The sequence below is a fragment of the Carassius auratus genome, chromosome 13 (genome assembly GCF_003368295.1).
Source record: "Carassius auratus strain Wakin chromosome 13, ASM336829v1, whole genome shotgun sequence".
Classification (NCBI taxonomy): domain Eukaryota; kingdom Metazoa; phylum Chordata; class Actinopteri; order Cypriniformes; family Cyprinidae; genus Carassius; species Carassius auratus.
The window spans coordinates 21,563,017-21,584,651 of NC_039255.1; the positions used below are offsets into that span (position 1 = coordinate 21,563,017).

The following is a 21,635-nucleotide window of genomic DNA, read 5'->3' on the forward strand; positions in this document are numbered from 1 at the left end:
GTTTTTCCAGACCAATTTCACATCTAACAGATGCCCCTGAACCTGTAGCTGCTGGAGCAACTGTGGCAGTGTCGGCCAGGCCAGATGTTAAAAAACAAAACAAAAAAACAGAGTAATGTTTTATTAGTACCACAGTGACACAATGTTCACACTTTTCAGGGAAATCACCAATGATTGGTTTACTGATTGTTATCTCTGAATATTCAGATAAAAACACTATAGCCATCTTAATGTTAACATAACATTATACAATTGAAGTTTGTGTGCAATTCTGGAAAAGAAATCGGCCAAAATAAAACGAAAAACTAATAATTTTTATTTTTTTGTTTTATTTTGGCCGATTTCTTTTCCAGAATTGCACACAAACTGCATTGCAATCATTTCCCAAAATTTAATTTCTGTGGAAATATTACAAAGTCTGCAAACAGGACGCCAAGAGGCCAGAGATGCATAAAACAGTCGCAAAGAGGAGACAATGCTGTGCCAAGCAGAACAAGATCACTGTTTGCGATGCGCAAAATATTGGAAGAAAGAATTTATCTCTGAGGGGAACTTACAATCTTCAGAAAAGTACTGATCGCTTTTTTTCTCCACTTGCCTCTGTATAATGCATATTAAATTAGTGTTTATAAGAGTTCCTCACTGTAGAACACAAGATCCAGGGGGCGTGGTTGGATCAAGACCCAACTCCTCCCACCTTACATATACCTAACCCTACCCGTCTCCACTCCCTGATTCCTTAACCCACCCATGTCCAACCCTAAACCTACCAATCTCCACCCCCTAGATGTGTATCCAACCACACCCCCCGGATCTTGTGTTCAGTAAGGGGCTAATGGTTTAGTGCAGCTGATTTGTTTACAGTAGTAACCAAGGAAATGCTGTATCGCTGCTGTTTCATTAGCGCCACCTGCTGTCAGAGAGTGAATCAGCATTTTCATTCATTCAATCTGCTGTTTTTGTTTTGTGCGTGCCTTATGTAGCACTACTGTCTATTAAAAATAAATGAAAAAAATCAATTTCTTGTTTTACCGAACTTGTATCAAACCGTGAGCCCAAATCCGAGGAAATTTGTTATGTTTGTGTTTCATGAATGAGGTCGAAGACATGGCCTAGTGGGCAGTTCTAGTGTAAACAGAGACAGCAGTCTAATGCATGATGAACGGCCTCATCCATCAAAGACAGAGCCCCACCATCCAACAGCAAATCAGCTTCACTCTTAATGTGCTGCTGGTTTGATGTATTCTGTTTATTTTAATACTGTATCCATATTTCAGTGAATAACTACATTCCCCCATTTTTTCAGCTTATATTGAAATGTGATGATTAGGTTCAAACAAAAAGGTCTGAAAAACTGCCACCGCAACCACAACCGCTCCTGCATTTGCTATTTTAGGACACAGAGCAGCAAAAATAAATCATCCTGACAAATGTGGTCCTTTTTTAAAGAATGCATACACAAAAACAACCACAAGACATCTTCCTAAGTAACCATGTCGACACATTCTACAGTAGAGCTTCTGTTTCAAGGAAAAATGTTCTACACTCAGGTCAGTTTGTCTTGCACCAAACAGTTCTGTGAATATATATTTTTTAGATACGGTAAAGAAATGGGATTTCTGTCTTTCTATTGAAAGTCAAATGCCCTTTCTTGTTCCAAAATGTTTATGAAGAATAAACAATCCATATGAATCGAGTGGTTTAATCCAAGTCTCCAAATGATGAACAGATATTTAGAATTTTTAAACGTAATTAAAATTTGATCAACACACTAGTGTGTAACTAAGAGATTCAATGTGCTGTACGGTCAATTTTTTTTATTATAACGGGAATTTTCAGCTTGTGTCATGGCTGAACTAAAATGATCTGCTTCATTGATTATAACGGAGGGTCTTTGCTCACTTTCTGTGTATAACCCATTCATAATTGGAATAAGTTTTATTTTTTTTAGCTACATACTGCAGTTTCAGGAGTGATGACCGTTTTAAAATGCAGGACTGAATCTGAAATTGTGATGTTTAACATCGTGATAACAATAGCAACGGTTGATACAAAACCAATCTGATGTGTCAGAATAGATCTGTGCATTATGTCTTGCACCGCAAAATGCAAAAATGTTGTAATGGGTTTCTCTGCCATTTTATTACTTTCATTCAAACTTTTTAATACAACTGAACAATATTTGAAGGCTGCATTCTAATGTTTTAACATATTTATTTATTAAATTATTAATAGCATTGCAATAGTTTGTGCTATGGTACTTAATTTCGTTTTCATTTATTTATTAAGCACTTTTAAATACAATAACTTTTTGGATTGAATAACTCATTTTTGGCTGAAACAGTGGTTTAACCAAATTTTAAGTAATTTCAGAGCAAATAAACAAATATCAAAATAGATTGCTGTCAAAAGGCTGAAAAATATGTATTTGCATTCCTACTCATATTGGTTGGGAAATGCATTATTACTCAGAACATCAAAGTATATTATGAAAAGGGCTTTTTTTATGTGTCCCATTTAAAAGGAAAAAAAAACTACGGAGCAAAACAACAGCGTCATTCATTTCTCTCATCCTTTCTACTCTTTCCCTTTAATCAGCAAGTCCCACACTTGCCTGTCCCAGATGCTGCTTTAATATCACATTTTCCCCACAGTTAATGTCAGCTGCAATTTATTAACTTTGCTATTGTCGCTCTGCCACGTTCCCACTGGTGTCATATCATATGAAACCCAATTCAGAAATATGGAGGTGGATTTCATGACTTTGGATTTGCATGTTGATTAGATGTGAGAGGTCTGCACATGGTGAAGCCAGATGAATTCATCAGATAATGGCTGGATGACACTGGCCTCATCATGATGCGATTGAGATGAAGTGCATGTGCATTGATCACCTTGCGGTCACGGAAGCCGACTCTCTGTTTCTTTTTCTTCCCTTCTGTGCCTGCCTCGTCTTCCTCCTCCCCGCTACTCGTCTCGAGAGCGCCGTTTGACCCCACCTCCTCCACTATATCCTTCAAAGACTCCTCCTCCTTCATCTGCTCCTCATGCTTGACTGAAGACCCCGCCTCTGCATATGCTCTGCCAATCAGAAGAGAGCATGCAGATCAGTCACACTAAAAAATATACAGCAGTATATTTGCTGTACACCGCCTGTAAAATGTTTTTGAAAGAAGTCTCTTATACTCACCAAGGATGCTTTTATTTGATGAAAACCGTAACGTAAAATATTATTACAATTTAAAAAAAAAAAACTTTTCTATTTTAAAATGTAATTTATTCCTGTGAGGTAAAGCTGAATTTTCAGCATCATTACCCCAATCATAAGTGTCACATGATCCTTCAGAAATCATTCTAAAATGCTTATCTATTATATCTACCAAACTGTGTACAATTTTTGTAATGTTGTTTCAATCAGACTTACAGTTTCTGGTGGGGGACGATGTAACGAAAAGCCCATAGATTACATTAAAATCAACACAAACCATATATAGGTATGCTGTGTTGGCTTGGTTCAGTTAATAATCACATAGCAATGTGCTAAAAAAACTACTCTGAACTCTTAGTTTACTCATTAAATTTTCATTACACATAAGAACCAACATACTGAAGGTCAATATAGAGGAGGGCAATATCTTCAGGACAAAAAGCAGTCATTTGAAAACAGGCCTGCCGTTCTGTTGATGGGATCAATAAAATTAGGTTTGTTCAATAATTCAATATAATCAGAAACAGAGAAAATAACTGCACAGACTGAGAACCGAAATAGCACCTCGTCCCATAACCCCTTCATTCTATAGATCACGTCCCAGACGCATTTCTCTATATTGCTGACATATCAGCTCCTTTATACACACACACACACACACACACACAAACACACACACACACTGCACTGGCCTTCGCCAAGACTGCAGATGAATCTCTGCAGATATGGGCTCTAAGGACACTTACGTTAAAGGTGAAATATGTCATTTTTTCATGTTACAATACTTTTTTCTATCCCAGTTTAATATGCAGACAGTGATATGTAAGCCATTCTGGCTCTTCTTTAATAAAATCTTACTAAACAAGAATTTAATGGTGTTATTTATATTCAACAATATAAAAATGCTGGCCTATACCAATAAAGCAACAATTACTTTTTGTAAAAAAAAACAAATATAAATATATATATATATATATATATATATATATATATATATATATATATATATATATATATATATATATATATATATATATATATATATATATATATAAAAAAAGTGCATGTGTATGTGTGTGTGTGTCCATGTATAAACCTGTTATTTTGCCATTTCATTATTTCACTAATTCCATTTAGTGCTGCTACATGCACAGGAATTAGGCAATCCGATTATTACAAAATGTTTTTTTACCCCAATCACAAAAAAAAAAAAAAATCAATTCTGAAGCGCCTCAATAAAAGCTGATGTAACTATACATGTTATGTTAAAATGCTGTGTAAAATACACTTTATGTATGTGACCGGTGTCTACAGTGATCCGTACCTTGTCCACAGTAGTCCAGCGCTGGCTGAGATGCCCGTCACCCCCGCCAGGGCAGCCAGCATCACTCGACGCCGCTGATAGGAACGGAAGGCACCGCCATGATGCCGTCTTGACAACTGCACCATCCCGACGGTGGCAGCCGTCAGAGCCCGCAAGCGGTACATACTGGAAGAAGACAGAAAGAGAGAGCGGTTACTATGCAAATAGTTTTCATTCGGAATGAGAATTACATCTGTATGCAAAGATCTCCAGGAGTGACACAAATGACACCTTTTCAAATATTTAAGCAGGGCAGTGAACTAACATTATAAACTATCAAATTAAATGAAATTCATCCATCCAAAGTCAAACAGGCCCATTCCGCCTCTCTTTCACCAGAGATTTGGGCTCGGTCTCAAATGGTGTGATGTAATTTGACTCTGTCTGAAATTAAAGATGTAAATGTAGGTTCTGGATCTTTCCCCAACACTGCATGGATTAGCCTGAATCCCTACACCAGCACATCTCCCACGGCCCTGAGTCTGCACTCCCAAAAAACTAATTATCCAGCCAGAACACGAATAACACACATTTTTAACAATAGCCCTAAGAAAATTATGAAATGAAATGGGGCTTTGTGGCTTTGGGTTTACAACTTTCAGTTTTGAGGTCATCTGTTAAGTGAGCGTACTCCTAAAAGTGACAAAATAAACTTTTAAGAGATGTATTTAAAATCTACAATTTTATCACTTGGGGAAATGGCAAAAAAACCCAACTGACGACTCATTCTGTCTGAAGGAACAGATTCAAAAGCTGTCCATCTGGAATGCAAATGTCCTGGTACCATCTGCCACAGACTAACAAGTAGCAAAAAACAGTTCATGGCTGTAACAAACAGTAAACGCAAGGCTATTATTTTTTTATTTTTTTTTAAGGGAGATGAACCATAACTCCCCTGTTCTTTAATTTTATATTGAGCAATTTAGTTAGATGAGTAAATGTGAAAAACATTTGCATATAAATGGGATATACAAGAGAAACTTTACTTAAAGTATGAGTACAGTAAAAAGTTGACAAAGTTTCCATCCAAAAATTTCAACCCAATTTAATGAGATTTTTTTCAAGTATTTTACAATTAGTGAATTTGTACGATCTGATTGGTATAAAAACATCCAATTTTAGAAATAAAAGATAAAAAAACAAAATGTTTGCAAAAACAGTTACAAATTGCTATGAAAATGTTTTGAAAAGTCAGGTAGCGAATGTAAAATGTATCCACAATACATTTAAGTACACTTTGTTAGCTTAAAAAAAGAGATACAATCAAGAAGCCATGTTTAGATCTAAATATTAGCAACTAGTTTATTTTATGCTAGAATTTATAATAGAAACTTTAAAGCTAAATAGCAAATTAGGCATTACTGTAAATATCAAACTCAAATTAATATTCACAGTGCTGGCAGTTCTGTCATGACAACTCTCTGAGAGTTTAGTATGATAATATAGATGGAAATGTTATTGTGTTACATGTGTACATGCTGCTGCGAGCACGTGGGAAATACTGCTGCGAAACATTTAACACATATGAAATAGCATCCGTATAAAACATATATGAAATTACCCCAAAGCAGATCTATTCAGGTGGAGCTAGGGAAGATGGATTGGTTTTAAGCATACTGAAACAGCTACAGCAAATACATTCAAATTTGAATTTTAAGCAGCAAGTTCATTGGCTGGTGACTTAAAAAAAACAAAAACAAAAAACACAATCAGCTGCACCATGTGGATATTGATTAGATTATATCAGATTGAGTTAGAACCTATCGGCCTGCACCATCTAGAGTTTCATGACAGAACTTTGTATTTAGGCCTTTAAACATTCCCAAAATAAAACCCCAGTAGGAGGAAGAAAACAGAACCAATTACTCAAGTACTTTACAACCTCTTAACAAAGTTAAATCAGTGTTTTAGAACAAGGTATATGCATTTATTTAAGCAGACACAGAGGAACAGTAGAGAGCTGCTCTCAACTGACCAGACCATTTTCCCATTTATTGAATCACATCACAACACCCACTTGAAACCATTAGCTTAATTTGACATCATGCCTTTTAGGTTAGCGATGGTCTTACGAATCTAATGTTATTCAAGCTCTTCTGGAACTCTTCAGAGGTAGGTCTACAACAACAGGCTAAACAATATGAGGACATTGTAAGCTCTTGTGTGTCTTATGACCAAAGGTCACTGATGTCAAACTTACAATGGGTCTAAAACATTGGTGTCCGAACTTGACCACCGTCCTGCAGTTGAGCCTAATTAAACATATGTGAACCAGCTAATCAAGGTCTTCAGACTCACTAGAAACTTTGGTTTTAAAACTACTAAATTTGGTTTTAGGGCTACAGAACTGTTTATAATGTTGGGTATATTCATCAACAATGCTAATGCATGGCTTTAGAAGACTTAAAAGAACAGTAAACAAGATATATGGAACATTTTAGATACTTTTATGGTGCTTTGTATGCAATTTTGGAGCTTAAATTACAGCATTCATCTCCATTCACTGGTGAAAAAAAAGAGCAAATTTTCATCCAAATTCCACCTTTCAAAACTACATTTCAAGAAAAGTCACAATCAAAAAGTAAATAATGACTCATTTTCAGTTTTGGGAGAACTGCTCTTGTTTCAGAGGATAACATAAAACAACTTCATGTTGTTAAAAGAAACCGGATAGCTCTTGAGACCCGTGATTTCCAATCTTCTTTTATGCCAAATTTGTCAGACTCCCCCACATAAACAAACCAGCATCTGGTGATTTTTCTTTGAAAAGAGCTACTCATCATGTCATTCGTATCTTTTGACATCAAACTGTAGGCAGACTGGTGAACTCTCCCGGTGAGCTTTGCCTCGTTCGTAGGAAGGAAAAAGCTCCGTAGAGGCTGGAAGAGCCACCTGTCCGTTCTCCAATACTGACTGTATTTTGATTGAGGTCCTGACTCAGCAGAACATAATGAGAGTGGGAGGGCTACATGCTAATTGGAGTGAGCACTTGTGCGTGACATTGCAGACTGATGATGTCTCTGGGGCTGAGGGACAGTGGGACTTCGACTGAGAGCTGCGCAGAACTCAGAACTCATTCAAACAGAACAGATACTGCATTAGCCCAGTAAACACGCTAGTGGGCTCTATCAGAGTGAGCTTATCTGGTTCAAGGCTTCTCAAACAATACTTTGTTTGCAACTTCACATTTGCAAGGGTTTTGTTATGGCCATTAAAACGTTATTAATGTAATGTTTGCATATTTTATTTGCAATTACGATGTGCTTTTATTCAAATGTTACTTCCATTTTACTTAACAACTTAAGTAATTTGTGGATTAATGCTTACTGGAGAACGTTTCAAACAATTCAGTCCGATTTGGTGAATTGGTTCAACCGGTACACTAAGAAGATCGAACGTTCATTCGCGAACCGGACATCACTAGTACAAAGGCAAGAGACATTGATATGTAGTTATTAAATGTGTGCATTAGTACAGTTTTAAACCTCAGTTACTGTGCGCTCCTGAAGAGAGTTTCATCATTTTGACTGTAACCGAACACGGCACGCAGTTTGATTGCTGAATGGAGGAAGACAGACAGCTGCAGCGGAAAGAAGAGTTTAGGTGAAATTGAGTTTAATGACTTCAATTTTATTTTGTACCTCAGATATTTAGAACACTTGAAATATAGCGCATAAAAACTTTTTTTATAATGTTTTTTGTGCCTTTCGTGGGGCTCAAAAATAACACCAAATAGTGTACACACACTATCGGATTTGGATCGGTCTCATCTGACCGATACCTGATCCGCAGAAAATGGCCAAATTGATTCAGCCTGTGTCCCTCCATTAGAGGCCACTATGCTCACAAGATTGTTAAACTGCTGCATTTTCTCAATCAGCTGTCTTTGAACTTTCAGTGGAACATTGGTCTGTGTACCTGTCCCTCTCACAGACTGGTCAAGATTTAGCAGATACTCTCGTCTCAGCTGGTGGAGATAACATATTTAAATTGTAATCAGGAATGCTGTTCTCTGGTAGGGCAACTTGTGAGGATATATCTTGAAAACTATGTCCAATAAACTGATTTATATTGGACATAGCACTGAATAACTCCATGAAAGGGAGAAATAACGCTTGAAACAAAATGAAGTAACACAGTTGGCTGCTTGAAGCTAACCAAACATTGTCCTCCTTAATTTAGCCATTGAAAGACTTAAGATGATGTTTTGCTAGCATGATAGCATAATAACACTATCATTAAAGAGCCAGTAAGATGAAAATTCTAAGCTTCCTATCACTGTTTATAAGTCATGTAAATTAGGTTTAAATCCATCCAAGGTTAAAAAACATTGTCATTTTATCAAAATATAATTTTAAAATTACCTCAATTCTCAGATCCCCAAACGGTTCGTGCGAAGCTGTTCAAAAGATTCAGTTTCCTTAAACCCCACCTTTCGGTAGCATACTGTGTTCTGATTGGACAACTAACATAGTCAGGTTTGATTGGTTGTTCCGCACACACCTCCACGGTAAACTATGCGTTAGCATCTGTTTGGGGTGAATTATGTCTTATTCCTCTCACAGCGAAGAAAACAGTAAAATAAAAAACTTGAACAGTCTCGCTGCTTTTTCTTCTGTGTGTGTGTATTCAAGCCGCGCTTCAGTTTGGATCTGAATAGCGTGTTCAGCGCGGGGCTGTGGTAACATTAGATATAATGAAGGGAGACGTGAAAAACGGACATCGCGTTGTTTTGATATGGATTACTTTATCACAGAATATCTGTTTTCGGCAGCACTTGTTTAGTTTTAAAGTAGACATGTCAAGCTTTCTATAGATATATATATATCTCTTCGTTGAGTATTCACGGAGTTACACTTCATTTTAATGACGTGTTTGTACATGACGATCGGCGCAGACAGCACACATACTGATAAGACGCTCGGGAGAAAAAAGACACATAACTTCATAATCATACTTTGCGTTGTGATTCGGAGATGCTCGTTGTTCTAAATAAAGTTGGTAATGAACCCTCTTTTATGGCCAAACACTTTGAAAATCCTGCTGTACTCACCGAGATTAGAAAAGCAGTCATCAGTGAAATGTTGTGAACTGAACAAAAGGTATTTGTTGTACTGCTCTGTTATTGTGGTAAAAATGAATTTTAGCCATTGGTTCTTCTGATCTTCATTCTTTGGCAGTGAAAATAAAACAAACTTGCCTTTACAATTAAAAACACACTGTCTCCTCGACATGATGCTCTCAAACCAACCAGAGCGTCTGTGGGGTGGGGGTGGGGCAGGTCAGAGTTACGTTTCTCCCAAGACGGTAGGCGGAGATTATTATGCAAAGTGTTCTAGTGACGTACATAGAGATGGGCAAAAGATTTGAAATCTATAACGATTCGTTTCAGCGATTCAGAGTCGACTCCTTACTTTAGAAGCCAATAACTTTATGAATCGTGTACTTTTTGGTTTAATTACTTTGCACATTGTTTACACTGATGGACAGCTACATCGTACACTGTAATACAGGTAATTTTTTATTTCCCATCTGTGTGGCTCTTTAAATGAGCGATTTTAGAATAATTATTAGAACCTGTCAAGTTTTTTACAACCTGTGGACCTAGAGAAAAATTGTGTAAAGAATAACTAGGCCTTAAGCTTAGATAGCTGCCTTTATGAAATGTCTGAGTCATCAAAATCCATCAAAATAGATGAGTCACTTCTCTCGAAATCTGTCCTTGAGACACTTCTTGGTCATGTAATGCAGCTCCCCTCTCCATGAAAGGGGAAACACCAAACTCCCCAAAGGTTTTCACCAAGCCTCGGTCCAAACCTCGCAATTAAACTCACCAAAGAAATCTGACAAAATGACTGTTTCATAAGTTTCTAAAGACTCAAATCATAAAATTGCATTTTTCTCAGGCTGACCCGTCAATGCTCATGCGCAGTCCTAAATGCATGTCTCAGAGCACAGACTGCTTCCACAGCAACCGGAGCCTTCAACGGCAGCCAAAGCAACTTTATCCATCAGCGGCTGGCTCATTAACTCCGAAGGTGGACCTATGTGTGCTGCACTTTCTCCCGTCAGTGTTTCCAACTTTGGGACTTTGTTGCTAGATTTAGCAACCTTTTTAGCAACTTTTCCAAGTACCTAGCACAATCTAGTGACTTCTTGGACAAATTCGAGCGATAATTTATGTGAATATATATCTAAAATTGCAGCAATGTCTTATGTATGATGATTTTGTCAAACATCAGGATTAAGAGGAAGAGGATACTGGTTTAACATGTAATCTTAATGGCCACATTTTAGTCACTATTTCAAACTGTCTGACAACAAACAGAATATATATGAACAGTTTTATTGCAATTTGGCAGTATTAAAAATACACTGTGTGAGCAAACAGAGTAGCAGAGAAGTAAACAATATAAAGGGCTGACACTAGGCAGAATGCAATGCACGCAATGACGTGATGAATATGCTGTCACCTCGCGATATTTAGCAAATTGAACAGACTTCAGCTATTTTTCACTGAAAATATTTGGCTACATTGTTTCCCATTCATGGCAATATGAGTACCCGGTCTTTGAATATCCAAGTCTTGAAGCCAAGCATTGCTTGTTCGCAGTGAATAAACTATGGAACACAATGCACTTCCTCATCCATGAACATGATTCCAAACTCCTTCAAACTCTGCTTAAGCAAGGATATGTTTCCCATAACACCATTGGCAATAACCAAACGACTGGCAACAAGTATGTTTCCAATAATCAACAGAAGCTTAAAGTAGCCACTCCGCCCAAGTAACGTTAGCTGTGCTCCTACGCCTAGTGAAAATATAGTTCCCAGTATTTAAAAAAATGGTCTCTGTCTCATATAGCCTTGTTATTTGTACACATTGTGACTATACAGATCACAACATGTAAATAGGAATTTTTTTTTCATTATTTTATAACTTATTGGGATTACTATGATACCATTATCCATTTACATCCAGTCTTTGTGCTAAGCTAGGCTAGTGGTGGGTGCGTCAAATAACACTTACAGAATGCACAGAAATGAAAAAGGTATGTATGGACTTATCTAACTCTGGGGGATACTGTGAATAAGCTAAAGTCCCAAAAAGTCGGAGTGTTCCTTTAAGCAACAGCAATTTCCAAGCAAACTATAGCCAATGATCAGATCAGATCAATTACTAAAGGGTTACTCCACCCCAAAAAGAAAATTGTCATTATTCACTTACCTCCATGTCGTTCCAAACCCGTAAAAGCTCAGTTCGTCTTTGCAACACAATTTAAGATGTTTTGGATGAAAACCCGGAGTTTTGAGACTGTCCCATAGACTGCCAAGTAAATAAAAGTGTCAAGGTCCAGAAAAGGTATGAAAAGTTGTTTTCATAATACTCCATCAGCCATCAGACGTGCAATCTGGGTTTGACAAAGGAATTATTGAATAAAGTTTTTTTTTTGTTTTCTTCGCTTACAAAAAGTGTTCCCGTCACTTCATATAACCCAGATTTCACATCTCTATTGGTTGAAATCACTGACAGCGTGTGCTATTTGTTTAGACATGTCGTCCCCTTGGAATTACAAGGTTCTTTCTGACATTTTTGTCAAAATTTAGTTATTCACATATTCTTATTCTGTGACAATTAATTTACATTATTTGATGTTTTATTTTAAGTTGTGTACATTTTGGGATTTTTTTATTGAAAAAACAAAAAGGTTCTATCTACAGAAGTCTATGGAACACAAAAACTTTAAAGCTCAATATCTCAAAACTACTCAGAACGCAGATAGAACCTTATAATTCCAAGGGGACGATGTGATGCTGCATGCTGAACATAGTAAGAAACTTCAGACCCGGATTTAAATCCAGCTGACAGAAAATCCTGCCATGCCTCAGAGCGTCATTCACATAGTTTTCCATTAAATTACATTATATTCATCCCGAATCGTTGTTAATGTACAAAATGAATTGTATATTGAGCATTTTCATTGAAACGTTTGTCTTTCTGTGGCTCTAATAATGTCTGTATGCTTAATTTATAGAGTTATAATATAGATCTTTCAGTTTGCTCCGTTTTTTTAAACACTGAACTTCAAACTTATCTATGCCTCATTATTCATTCTTGAAGCAAACTTGTGTCCACTTAGTGAAGAAGTAAACTGTTTTAGACTGCTGCTTGAGTTGAATGCAATGCGTCCGGAGTGTGTGTGATACTGGTGAGTTCTCCTAGACTCAGAACTGCACTTTTATTTTGATTAGATAATCATTAAGTGTTCAAGTATAGAAGCAGTTCAAGTGTGAGAGAATACATTGTGCTGGTATAGTTGTAGGGCCCTATGATTTCCGTAATGCGGAACACGTGGACAGAATTGGGGAATCCAGTTATAAAAAACGGAATGCACAGTTTAACGCGGAATGTCACACAATTTGTCAAATTTTGAATAAATTAATCAAAAGTAGGTAATTACACTTAAATCAAATCATGATGTGGACTAGTGTCTGTAACAATTTAGCTGCAAAAGTTGATTTAAATATGAATCCTGCATGTTCTGAGTGTCTCTGCTAATGAATGGCACAGATGCAAGGTTTCATTTATTACACATGTACTAAAGTGTGCCTGACGCTCACAGTGATTTCAGTGTCTGCCATCTCACTAAATGAGGATGAAAACATGAAAATCTCCAGAACTGCTCTTAGAGTCAATTCATGAGCATTTGACCATTTGATTTAAGTAAAACTAGCATCATATCAAATACAAAGAACTGTACAGGTATTCAACCCATCAAATAGATCTGAAGTCTATTCTGCAGCGGAGAAATAAAAACAAAACAACGGTCACTAACTAGAAGTACAAAACAAGGATTTGTAAGTAAGAATGACAGAGGATTTCCATTTAAGCCAAGAGGAGACTGGTTTTCCTTTACTAAAGTAGGGAAACTTTGCTTCCTTTGTTCATCTAAATAAACACTGGTATTCACGAGACTCACCAGGAGTGGTCGACCGATATATCACCAAGACCGATATATCTGCCAATGTTTGGCATTTTTAAAAATATCGGCATCGTTGAGAGCAGCATCGGCCGAGCGCACACATCCAGCTGTGAAATCTTGTGGAGCATATATTTTTATTTTTTTTTTTTATGGATGGGCACTTTTTATTTCACTTCTTTTGGACTAAAGCACTGCAACACCTGCTGACTACAATGATAGAGCTTGGTATAGCCAGGACAATTTTTTATATAACTCTGACTGGATTCATCTGAAAGAAGAAAGTCATATACAACAAGGATGCCTCGAGGGTGAGTAACTTTCATTTTTGGGTGAACTAACCCTTTAACGTTTTTCTTTGAGACAGACTATGGCAAATTTGAGTATGGATGAACTCACATTTCTTATTTAATAGTAGTGGGAGGAGTTATGATCAGATGAGCGTCAGCTGATGTTGACTGCCCGCTGTGCTCTGCATGAACTACGTTTAAGATTCCATTCATCACTCAAAATATACATATACTTTTCTTTTGTGTGTGTGTTTGTGTGGTCCATGGGAATTTGGATGATTAGTAGGGCCAATTAGTTGGTGTCATTGTTTAAAAGAGCAGCCTAAACATTCAATAAAGCATGTGTGTTGCACAGAAAAAAACAGGAAGTAAACCGCAGTTCTTGTATCCCCAATTGGTTGAGCATAATTCCTCCATGGACACGAGACTTTGAGACTCCCAAAACATTTTAATCAAATCGAGCTCTTTAACCTTGCTTCTCTGCAATCGTCAACAGCAAACGATCTGCAGCAGTCTGGGTTTCACTCATCCAGTGGCAATCTGGACTCTCTATGCACCAGTGAACAGCCACACGCCTCTCAGATAAGGTTCTGTCAGGCATTGCACCAACACGAGGCATCACGGCCATCTTTACAGACAAACTTGACTGAGGACCAACATTGTTTCTTACAGTGCAAATTAAAAATGATCTATGTGTAGCAATTATATTTGCATATCATCATTAAACAAGGTGAAATAATAGTAAGCTTTGGATACACCTGGCTAAATATGCTCCAAGTACGGACTGCAGTTATCGGAGCTCGCAGAACATCTCTACTAATGACAATCAGACACATAAAAGGGAGCAGACGGATCATTTATTTGAGAGAGAGAGAAAAAAAAAAAACTTTCCACTTATCCACCCTGTTCTAAGCTTGTATTTTTCTGAATGATGTCTAAAACTTTGTTTTACGGGCACTTTCTTGTGTTTATCTTCCTCTTTTTGATGAATCGTTTGTTGTATTCCTCAAGACGCTTTGGATAAAAGCATCTGCTAAATTAATAAATGTAAAACAGGGCTGTGCAAAAAATCTAATGAGATTTTCATGCGCATCTGGTCAGTAAAGGCACTCCTGTGATTGGAAGTACATCTCCAGCACGTGCGTTCAGATCAAGGTTACTAGGTTATCAAAACAAATCCTGCCCACTTGCTTCTCAAAACTAGTTCAAAACTAGCCCAATAGCGTTTCCAGGAGGTTACCCGATAAAAAAAGTTTTTTTGGCAGTGTTGCCTTGGTAAAATTCGCATTTTAGAGGCTAAACATCACGTTATTGGTATTGGGGTCGCTTCGATCCGCGGACATGAAAAACAACTGCGCACTAGGCAACACTTGGATCAGGTGGAGCGGCATTTACTACACAGAGCCACAGTCCACCGACAAGCTACACAAAACCGCTTTCAAAATCGACTAAGAATCGCCTCCAATTTTGTGTAGTTTGTCAGTGAACTAGGGTTCTGTGTAGTAAAGGCCAACCAGTGTTGCCAAGTCTGCGGTTGTTTTTCATGTCTGCGGGTCGAAGCGACCCCAATACCAATAACATGATGTTTAGCCCCTAAAATGCTATTTTTAACAAGGGAACCCAGCCAAAAAAAATTGTATTTTTTTCACCCGTAACGAAACGTGATTGGGCTAGTTTTGAGAAGAAATTGGGCAGGTTTTGTTTTGAAAACCTGGCAACCCTGATCTAAACGCACGTGCTGGAGATGTACTTCTAATCACAGGAGCGCCTTTACTGACAAGATGCGCATGAAAATAGCATTCGATTTTTTGCACAGCCCTAATGTAAAATTTAAATGTGATTGAGGATGCAAACACAATTCTATGGGTAAAAAATGTCTTGTTGATGCCAGAGATCAGAGGAGCATGGACAGACTGGTTTGAGCTGATGGAAAGACTACAGTAACTCAAACAAACACACAAATAACATTGAAGCAGATGGGCTACAGCAGCAGAAGAGCACTGCCATTCCAATCAACTAAGAACAGGAAACCGAGGCTTCCCCCAAAACTGGACAACAGAAGATTGGAAAGCTTGCTTGGTCTGATGAGTCTTTTTTCATCTGCAACATTTGGATGGTAGGGTCAGAATTTGGCATAAACAACATCGGATCCACCCTGCCGTGTATCAACGGTTCAGGCTGATGCTGGTGTAATGGTGTGGGGGATATTTTCTTGCCACATTTTAGATACCAACTGAGCATCATTTAAACATCACAGTCTACCTGAGTATAAGTCCATCCCTTTATGACCACAGTGCCCACATCTTGTGATGGCTAATTCCATGCAGGATAACACTGAATCTGGTTTTGTGAACATGACAGAGTTCAAGATGCCAATCCAATAGAGCACCTTTTGGGATGTGATGGAACGGAAGATTCACATCATGGATGTGCAGCCGACAAATCTGCATCAACTGTGTGATGATGATATCATGTCAGTACTCAGTATGGACCAAAATCTCTACAAAATGTTCCCAGCACTTTGTTGAGTTCTGAAAGCAAAAGGAAGTCCAAGCCTGTCCTAGCAAGGTATAGCTAATAAAGCGTCTGGTGAGTGTGTAATTCATTGTTTTTGAACAACTGATCTGTATAATGCTTGTTAATGACTATTTATTCTAGTTATTATAAATTCTAAATTATTATGAAATGTTGCCATGGTCAATGAGGGCTATGACGTTTAGAGCCTAACCCTTTTTTTGTACTTTATGAGGTTTAAGTGTCTAATGTCGTTTTACCGTATATTGTGCCCCTTAAATCGTTAACTTATGGGAATGAGTTTTCCTAAATAAAAGTTACTAAAGAGTACCTATAAAATAAATACAATTGTAAACACAAAAAGGTAATGTATAACATGGTATCCCCACGAGATGACATCCAGCGTTATTCATAACAGACATGTCAACACGGTCTAAACACGTTTGTCAACAAAGCGCCAATCTGTAGAAAAACAAAACCTGCCAAACAAATAAGACACTGCTTCACGAGAATAACATAAATTGTGTCCTAGACCAATATAAACAGCTTTTAAATATCCAGAGTTTATTAAATATAGAGTTTATGTGCTGAAGCATTAGCATGAGCTACACAGCTCTGGCGTTAACTGCTTCCTTTCCACGGTAACGTTACATGGTCAAATTATTGTATGACATGTAAAGACTGCATGGATATTTGTAATAACGCAGATGTCAGCTGTAGTACCATCAAGCACAACCGTGCAGTCACGTACATTACAGACAGCCCTGCTAACTTAACTTAACGTTACCTGAAGACAGCTGTGACGCTGGCTCTGCTCGCTAGCTGGTGCGGCTATCTGTCTCTGTCACTGGAGTTAAAGTGATCGGGTCTGATGATATAACGTTACTCACTCTGACACTTCAGGCGATCTCGGTTAAAGTCCTGCACGGACGATATCTCCAGTAAAAGCTGTAGATGTCCCTCCGGTTATCGTTTAACGGGAGTCGCGTTCACTTTCTCTGCTGAAGTTCCGGGTCTGACTCCGGAGGCCGGACACGCGTCAGAAGAGCCGCCTCCTTCTCCTCTTCTTCCTCCTCCTCTTCCTCCTCCTCCTTCTCCTCCTCCTCTCATCTCCTCCGGGAGACATCGCTTCTGTTTGTAAACACAAATATTGATGGGCGAAGTGGAAAAAGCTTTTGTGTTGCTTTCGTCCTAGATGTAAGTGTATATATATATATATATATATATATATATATATATATATATATATATATATATATATATATATATATATATATATATATATATATATATATATATAGTCTGTGGTATTGTCTGTCATTATCATTTTGCAGACAATACTTACATAAGCTTGATAATTAATTTTATAAAAATTACAGTTAAATCACAATCATCATTAAATTAAGTCTTCTGATAAACCTTTCACCCTTCATAATCTCTTAAACAAAATCATACTCAGACATTAAATATCCAGGGATTTATTTCAGAAATAGCTGTGAAATGTATTATGTAACCTTTTTGTCATTTTTTTTCTATTGTTGTGTTGTCATTAATAGGGCATCACCTTGCTGGAGAAATCCAGTTAAACCAGTTTAGGATGGTAGCTAAATGGCTTTTAACTGGCAACCAGCAAGAGTAACCTTAGTCAAGCTGGGTAAGGCTGGTTAGCGAGTCGGACTCCCAATCGAAAGGTTTTGAGTTCGAGTCCCGGACTGGCAGGAATTGTAGGTGGGGGGAGTGCATGTACAGTTCTCTCTCCACTTTCAATACCACGACTTAGGTGTCCTTGAGCAAGGCAGGTGTGTGTGTGTGTGTGTGTGTGTGTGCGCGCACACTTCGGATGGGTTAAATGCAGAGCACAAATTCTGAGTATGGGTCACCATACCTGGCTGAATGTCGCGTCACTCAAACTAAAAAAAAAGTCACTATACAGCTTTGACTAGTTGACCTTGACCACTCCCAAGTTTGTTAATCAATGGAGAAGCGTATACAGTATTTAATACTTCAGTTTCATTCATCGCACCCAGAGATAAACTGCGGTGCTTTGCAACTATAGGACAAGATGAGCTAAATAAACTTATTACTGTTTCTAAACCAACAACATGTTTATTAGATCCTGTACCCCCTAAATTATTGAAAGAGCTGTTACCTGTAGCCGAAGAACCGCTTCTCAATATCATAAACTCGTCGTTACCTTTAGGTCACTTCCCAAAACCATTCAAGCTGGCGGTTATCAAGCCTCTTATTAAGAAACCAAAAACTAGATCCTAGTGAACTGGCAAATTATAGGCCTATTTCAAATCTTCCATTTATGAATTTTTTTTTAGAAAAAGTTGTGTCTGCTCAATTGAGCACCTTCCTGCATAAAAATGATCTGTATGAAGAATTTCAGTCAGGTTTTAGGCCCCACCATAGCACAGAAACTGCACTTGTTAAAATTACAAATGACCTGCTCCTTGCGTCAGACCAAGGCTGCATCTCATTTCTAGTCTTACTTGATCTTAGTGCTGCGTTCGACACCATAGATCATGACATACTCATACTTCCAAATGATCTAAGCTAACAGAGTGTGTTAAAAATGTAAAAGATTGGATGACAAATAATTTTCTCCTGTTAAATTCGGATAAGATAGAGATATTACTCTGTGGACCAAAAAACAGTACACAGAATCTTGTAGATTACAATTTGCAACTAGACGGATGTAGTGTTATTTCCTCTACAGTCAGAAATCTGGGTGTTATATTAGACAGCAATTTTTCTTTTAAAAATCATATTTCCCATGTTACAAAAGCTGCATTCTTCCATCTTAGAAACATTGCCAAGCTACGAAACATGTTATCTGTTTCTGATGCAGAAAAGCTAGTTAATCCATCACGCTACAATCCATCACGCTCCCTAAAGTCAGTAGTTCCTAGGATAGCAATGTCCACTAAAGGAGGTAGAGCTTTTTCACATTCGGCTCCCAAACTCTGAAATAGCCTTCCTGATAATGTTTAGGGTTCAGATGAACACTAATGAACACTCTCTCTGTTTAAATCTAGATTAACAACACAGCTCTCTGGTCAAACATTCAAATGATGCATCTCACAATCTGCAGTTATGTGTGATCAAATGTGCATTAGTATTCTTTAGCTTGGGTTAAACTAATTAATTTTACTTGGTTGGAACAGCAGCTATGCTAATTATGTCTCTATTTGTTTCTATGTTTTGCCACTAGGATTTACACAAGCTTCAGTCTGGATCCAGAACACCTTAGAAGAGATGATGCTGACTCTCAGAGGACCCCAGATGATGCCATCCCTGAACATTTCTGGTTTCACTTGGTGTTGTGATGGATATTTGATTCAGCTACTAAATGAATTCATTTCCCCTTCAAGATTTCAGGTAACCTCACTGCAGATGGAGATGACTCAATATCAAAAGTGAATGCACACAACACAATAACCGAAGACCAGAAATAGGCCACATTTTTGATAGTTTTTCTCCTACACGTTTGAAATTGCTCAGTTCTTCTAATTGCATTTCTTTTTCAGCCCACCCCTCTGTCTCCCTCCCTTTCTGCTGTGTTTCCCCTGCTATAATTCGTCACCATAGTGTTATCACACACATACTCCCTCTGCAAAATAGACTGTCTTTGGCAAACTTCCTCCCTGTATAAACCAACCGTGAAACAGGATCTGAGCAGGCTTGGCCGCATAGAGGACCCATCTATTTGAACTATTCTATTTCACCTGCTCTTGAACACCAGATCTTTTGAAGTTAAATTTAGATTTATAATATAGTCTGTGTGAAGCTTGGCTTTGTCAGCACATTATAAAGAGTTCACTTGTTGCCATAACACACTAAATAATTATTAGCCTGCAAGACCCAGTTACATATACAAGTTAAACACTAGCAACAACTGCAGGTCCATTAGTCTAATAATGCTAGTCAAATAGTGACAATTAAGACCCAGTGAAACTTAACTCTTAACCATAATACTAAGCTTAAGCTAAGTACTGACTTGGTAGTTCATTTGACTAAATCCAATGCAGCTCAATGCAGCTCAGGTTTTGATCTTAACTGGTTGGCAGAAAATATTTATGCTGTTAAAGTCATCTATGGTAGTCTTCTACTGAATTATCTAAACATATATATTCATTTCAAATTTCTCTTCTTTAAAATTAATTGCATATATATATATATATGTGTGTATGTATATATATATATATATATATATGTATATATATATATATATATATATATATATATGTATATATATATATATATATATATATATATATATATATATATATATATGTATATATATACATACACACATATATATATATATATATATATATGTATATATATATATATATATATATGTATATATATATATATATATATATATATATATATATATATATATATATATATATATATATATATATATATATATACGAACGTGTGACACTGAAGACTTCTGAAAATTCAGCTTTGCCATTTTTTTTTTCAATATATATTAAACTATATTAGAGTTGAAAATAGTTATTTAAAATTGTTACATATTACACATTATAGTTTTACACTGTTTTTGATCAAATAAATGCATAAGAGACTTTAACATTAAAAATCATACTGACCCCGAATCTTCTGGATGACTCACTTCTGTATGGCCATGAGAAAATGTGATTGTGTATGTAAGAACATATTGCAATTAAATGACCATTAGCAAATATATTTATAGCCGACTGTCATATAATCAGTCTTTTTTGTAGTTATATTGTAGTTGAAATGGATTTCTTTGCAAGATATATATGTTTTGGCGTAAAGGGGACCAGCATTTATGCCTACAGCCAAAAGTCTGGAAGAGCAAGACTAAGTTGTAGTCTATTCATGCAGAAGTCATCTCTGCTTTTCAGAAATTACCACAGGCCACTGACTGTTCGCACATTTTGAGTGTGGAGCCAGAATGGAGACATGTCTCATATTAAAGCCCACTTCTCTGCACTCTTTTGTATCTCTATAAATCTCCATCCATGACTCCATGTCGGCCATAATCAATTTTTAAGTGTGTATTGTAATTCAGATCTAGTCATCTTTGGTACAGTCATTCATGATGTATAAAATAGAGTAACTTAGAGCAATATTTCAATTCAAGTCTATTTCAGTCTTTCAGAAATGCCATTGATCTGTTGAGTGCTCTGCATAGCATATCCAATTTCTCTGCTGTCAGACTGACAGAATCTCCCTCATAATCGAGGGCTTTTACTATGAACCAGAATAAAACATGTTTT

At 37.1% G+C, this 21,635-nt stretch overlaps 1 protein-coding gene across 4 annotated transcripts in view; it reads right to left on the minus strand.

The window, feature by feature from the left end:
- Positions 1-17,404, minus strand: part of LOC113113020 (calcium uptake protein 1, mitochondrial) — a 56,796-nt gene extending 39,392 nt beyond the window's left edge. For 3 of the 4 annotated variants that reach the window (XM_026279122.1, XM_026279121.1, XM_026279119.1), the window contains exons 1-3: positions 17,247-17,404; positions 4,533-4,697; positions 2,895-3,081 (exon numbers count right to left, since the gene is read on the minus strand). In XM_026279122.1, coding sequence (XP_026134907.1) covers positions 2,895-3,081; positions 4,533-4,696 — 351 coding nt within the window. In that variant the 5' untranslated portion in view covers position 4,697; positions 17,247-17,404. Of the gene's footprint in view, positions 1-2,894; positions 3,082-4,532; positions 4,698-17,143 lie in introns of all 4 variants that reach the window. The other variant, XM_026279120.1, reaches the window with a different exon arrangement.
- Positions 17,405-21,635: the final 4,231 nt, after the last annotated feature.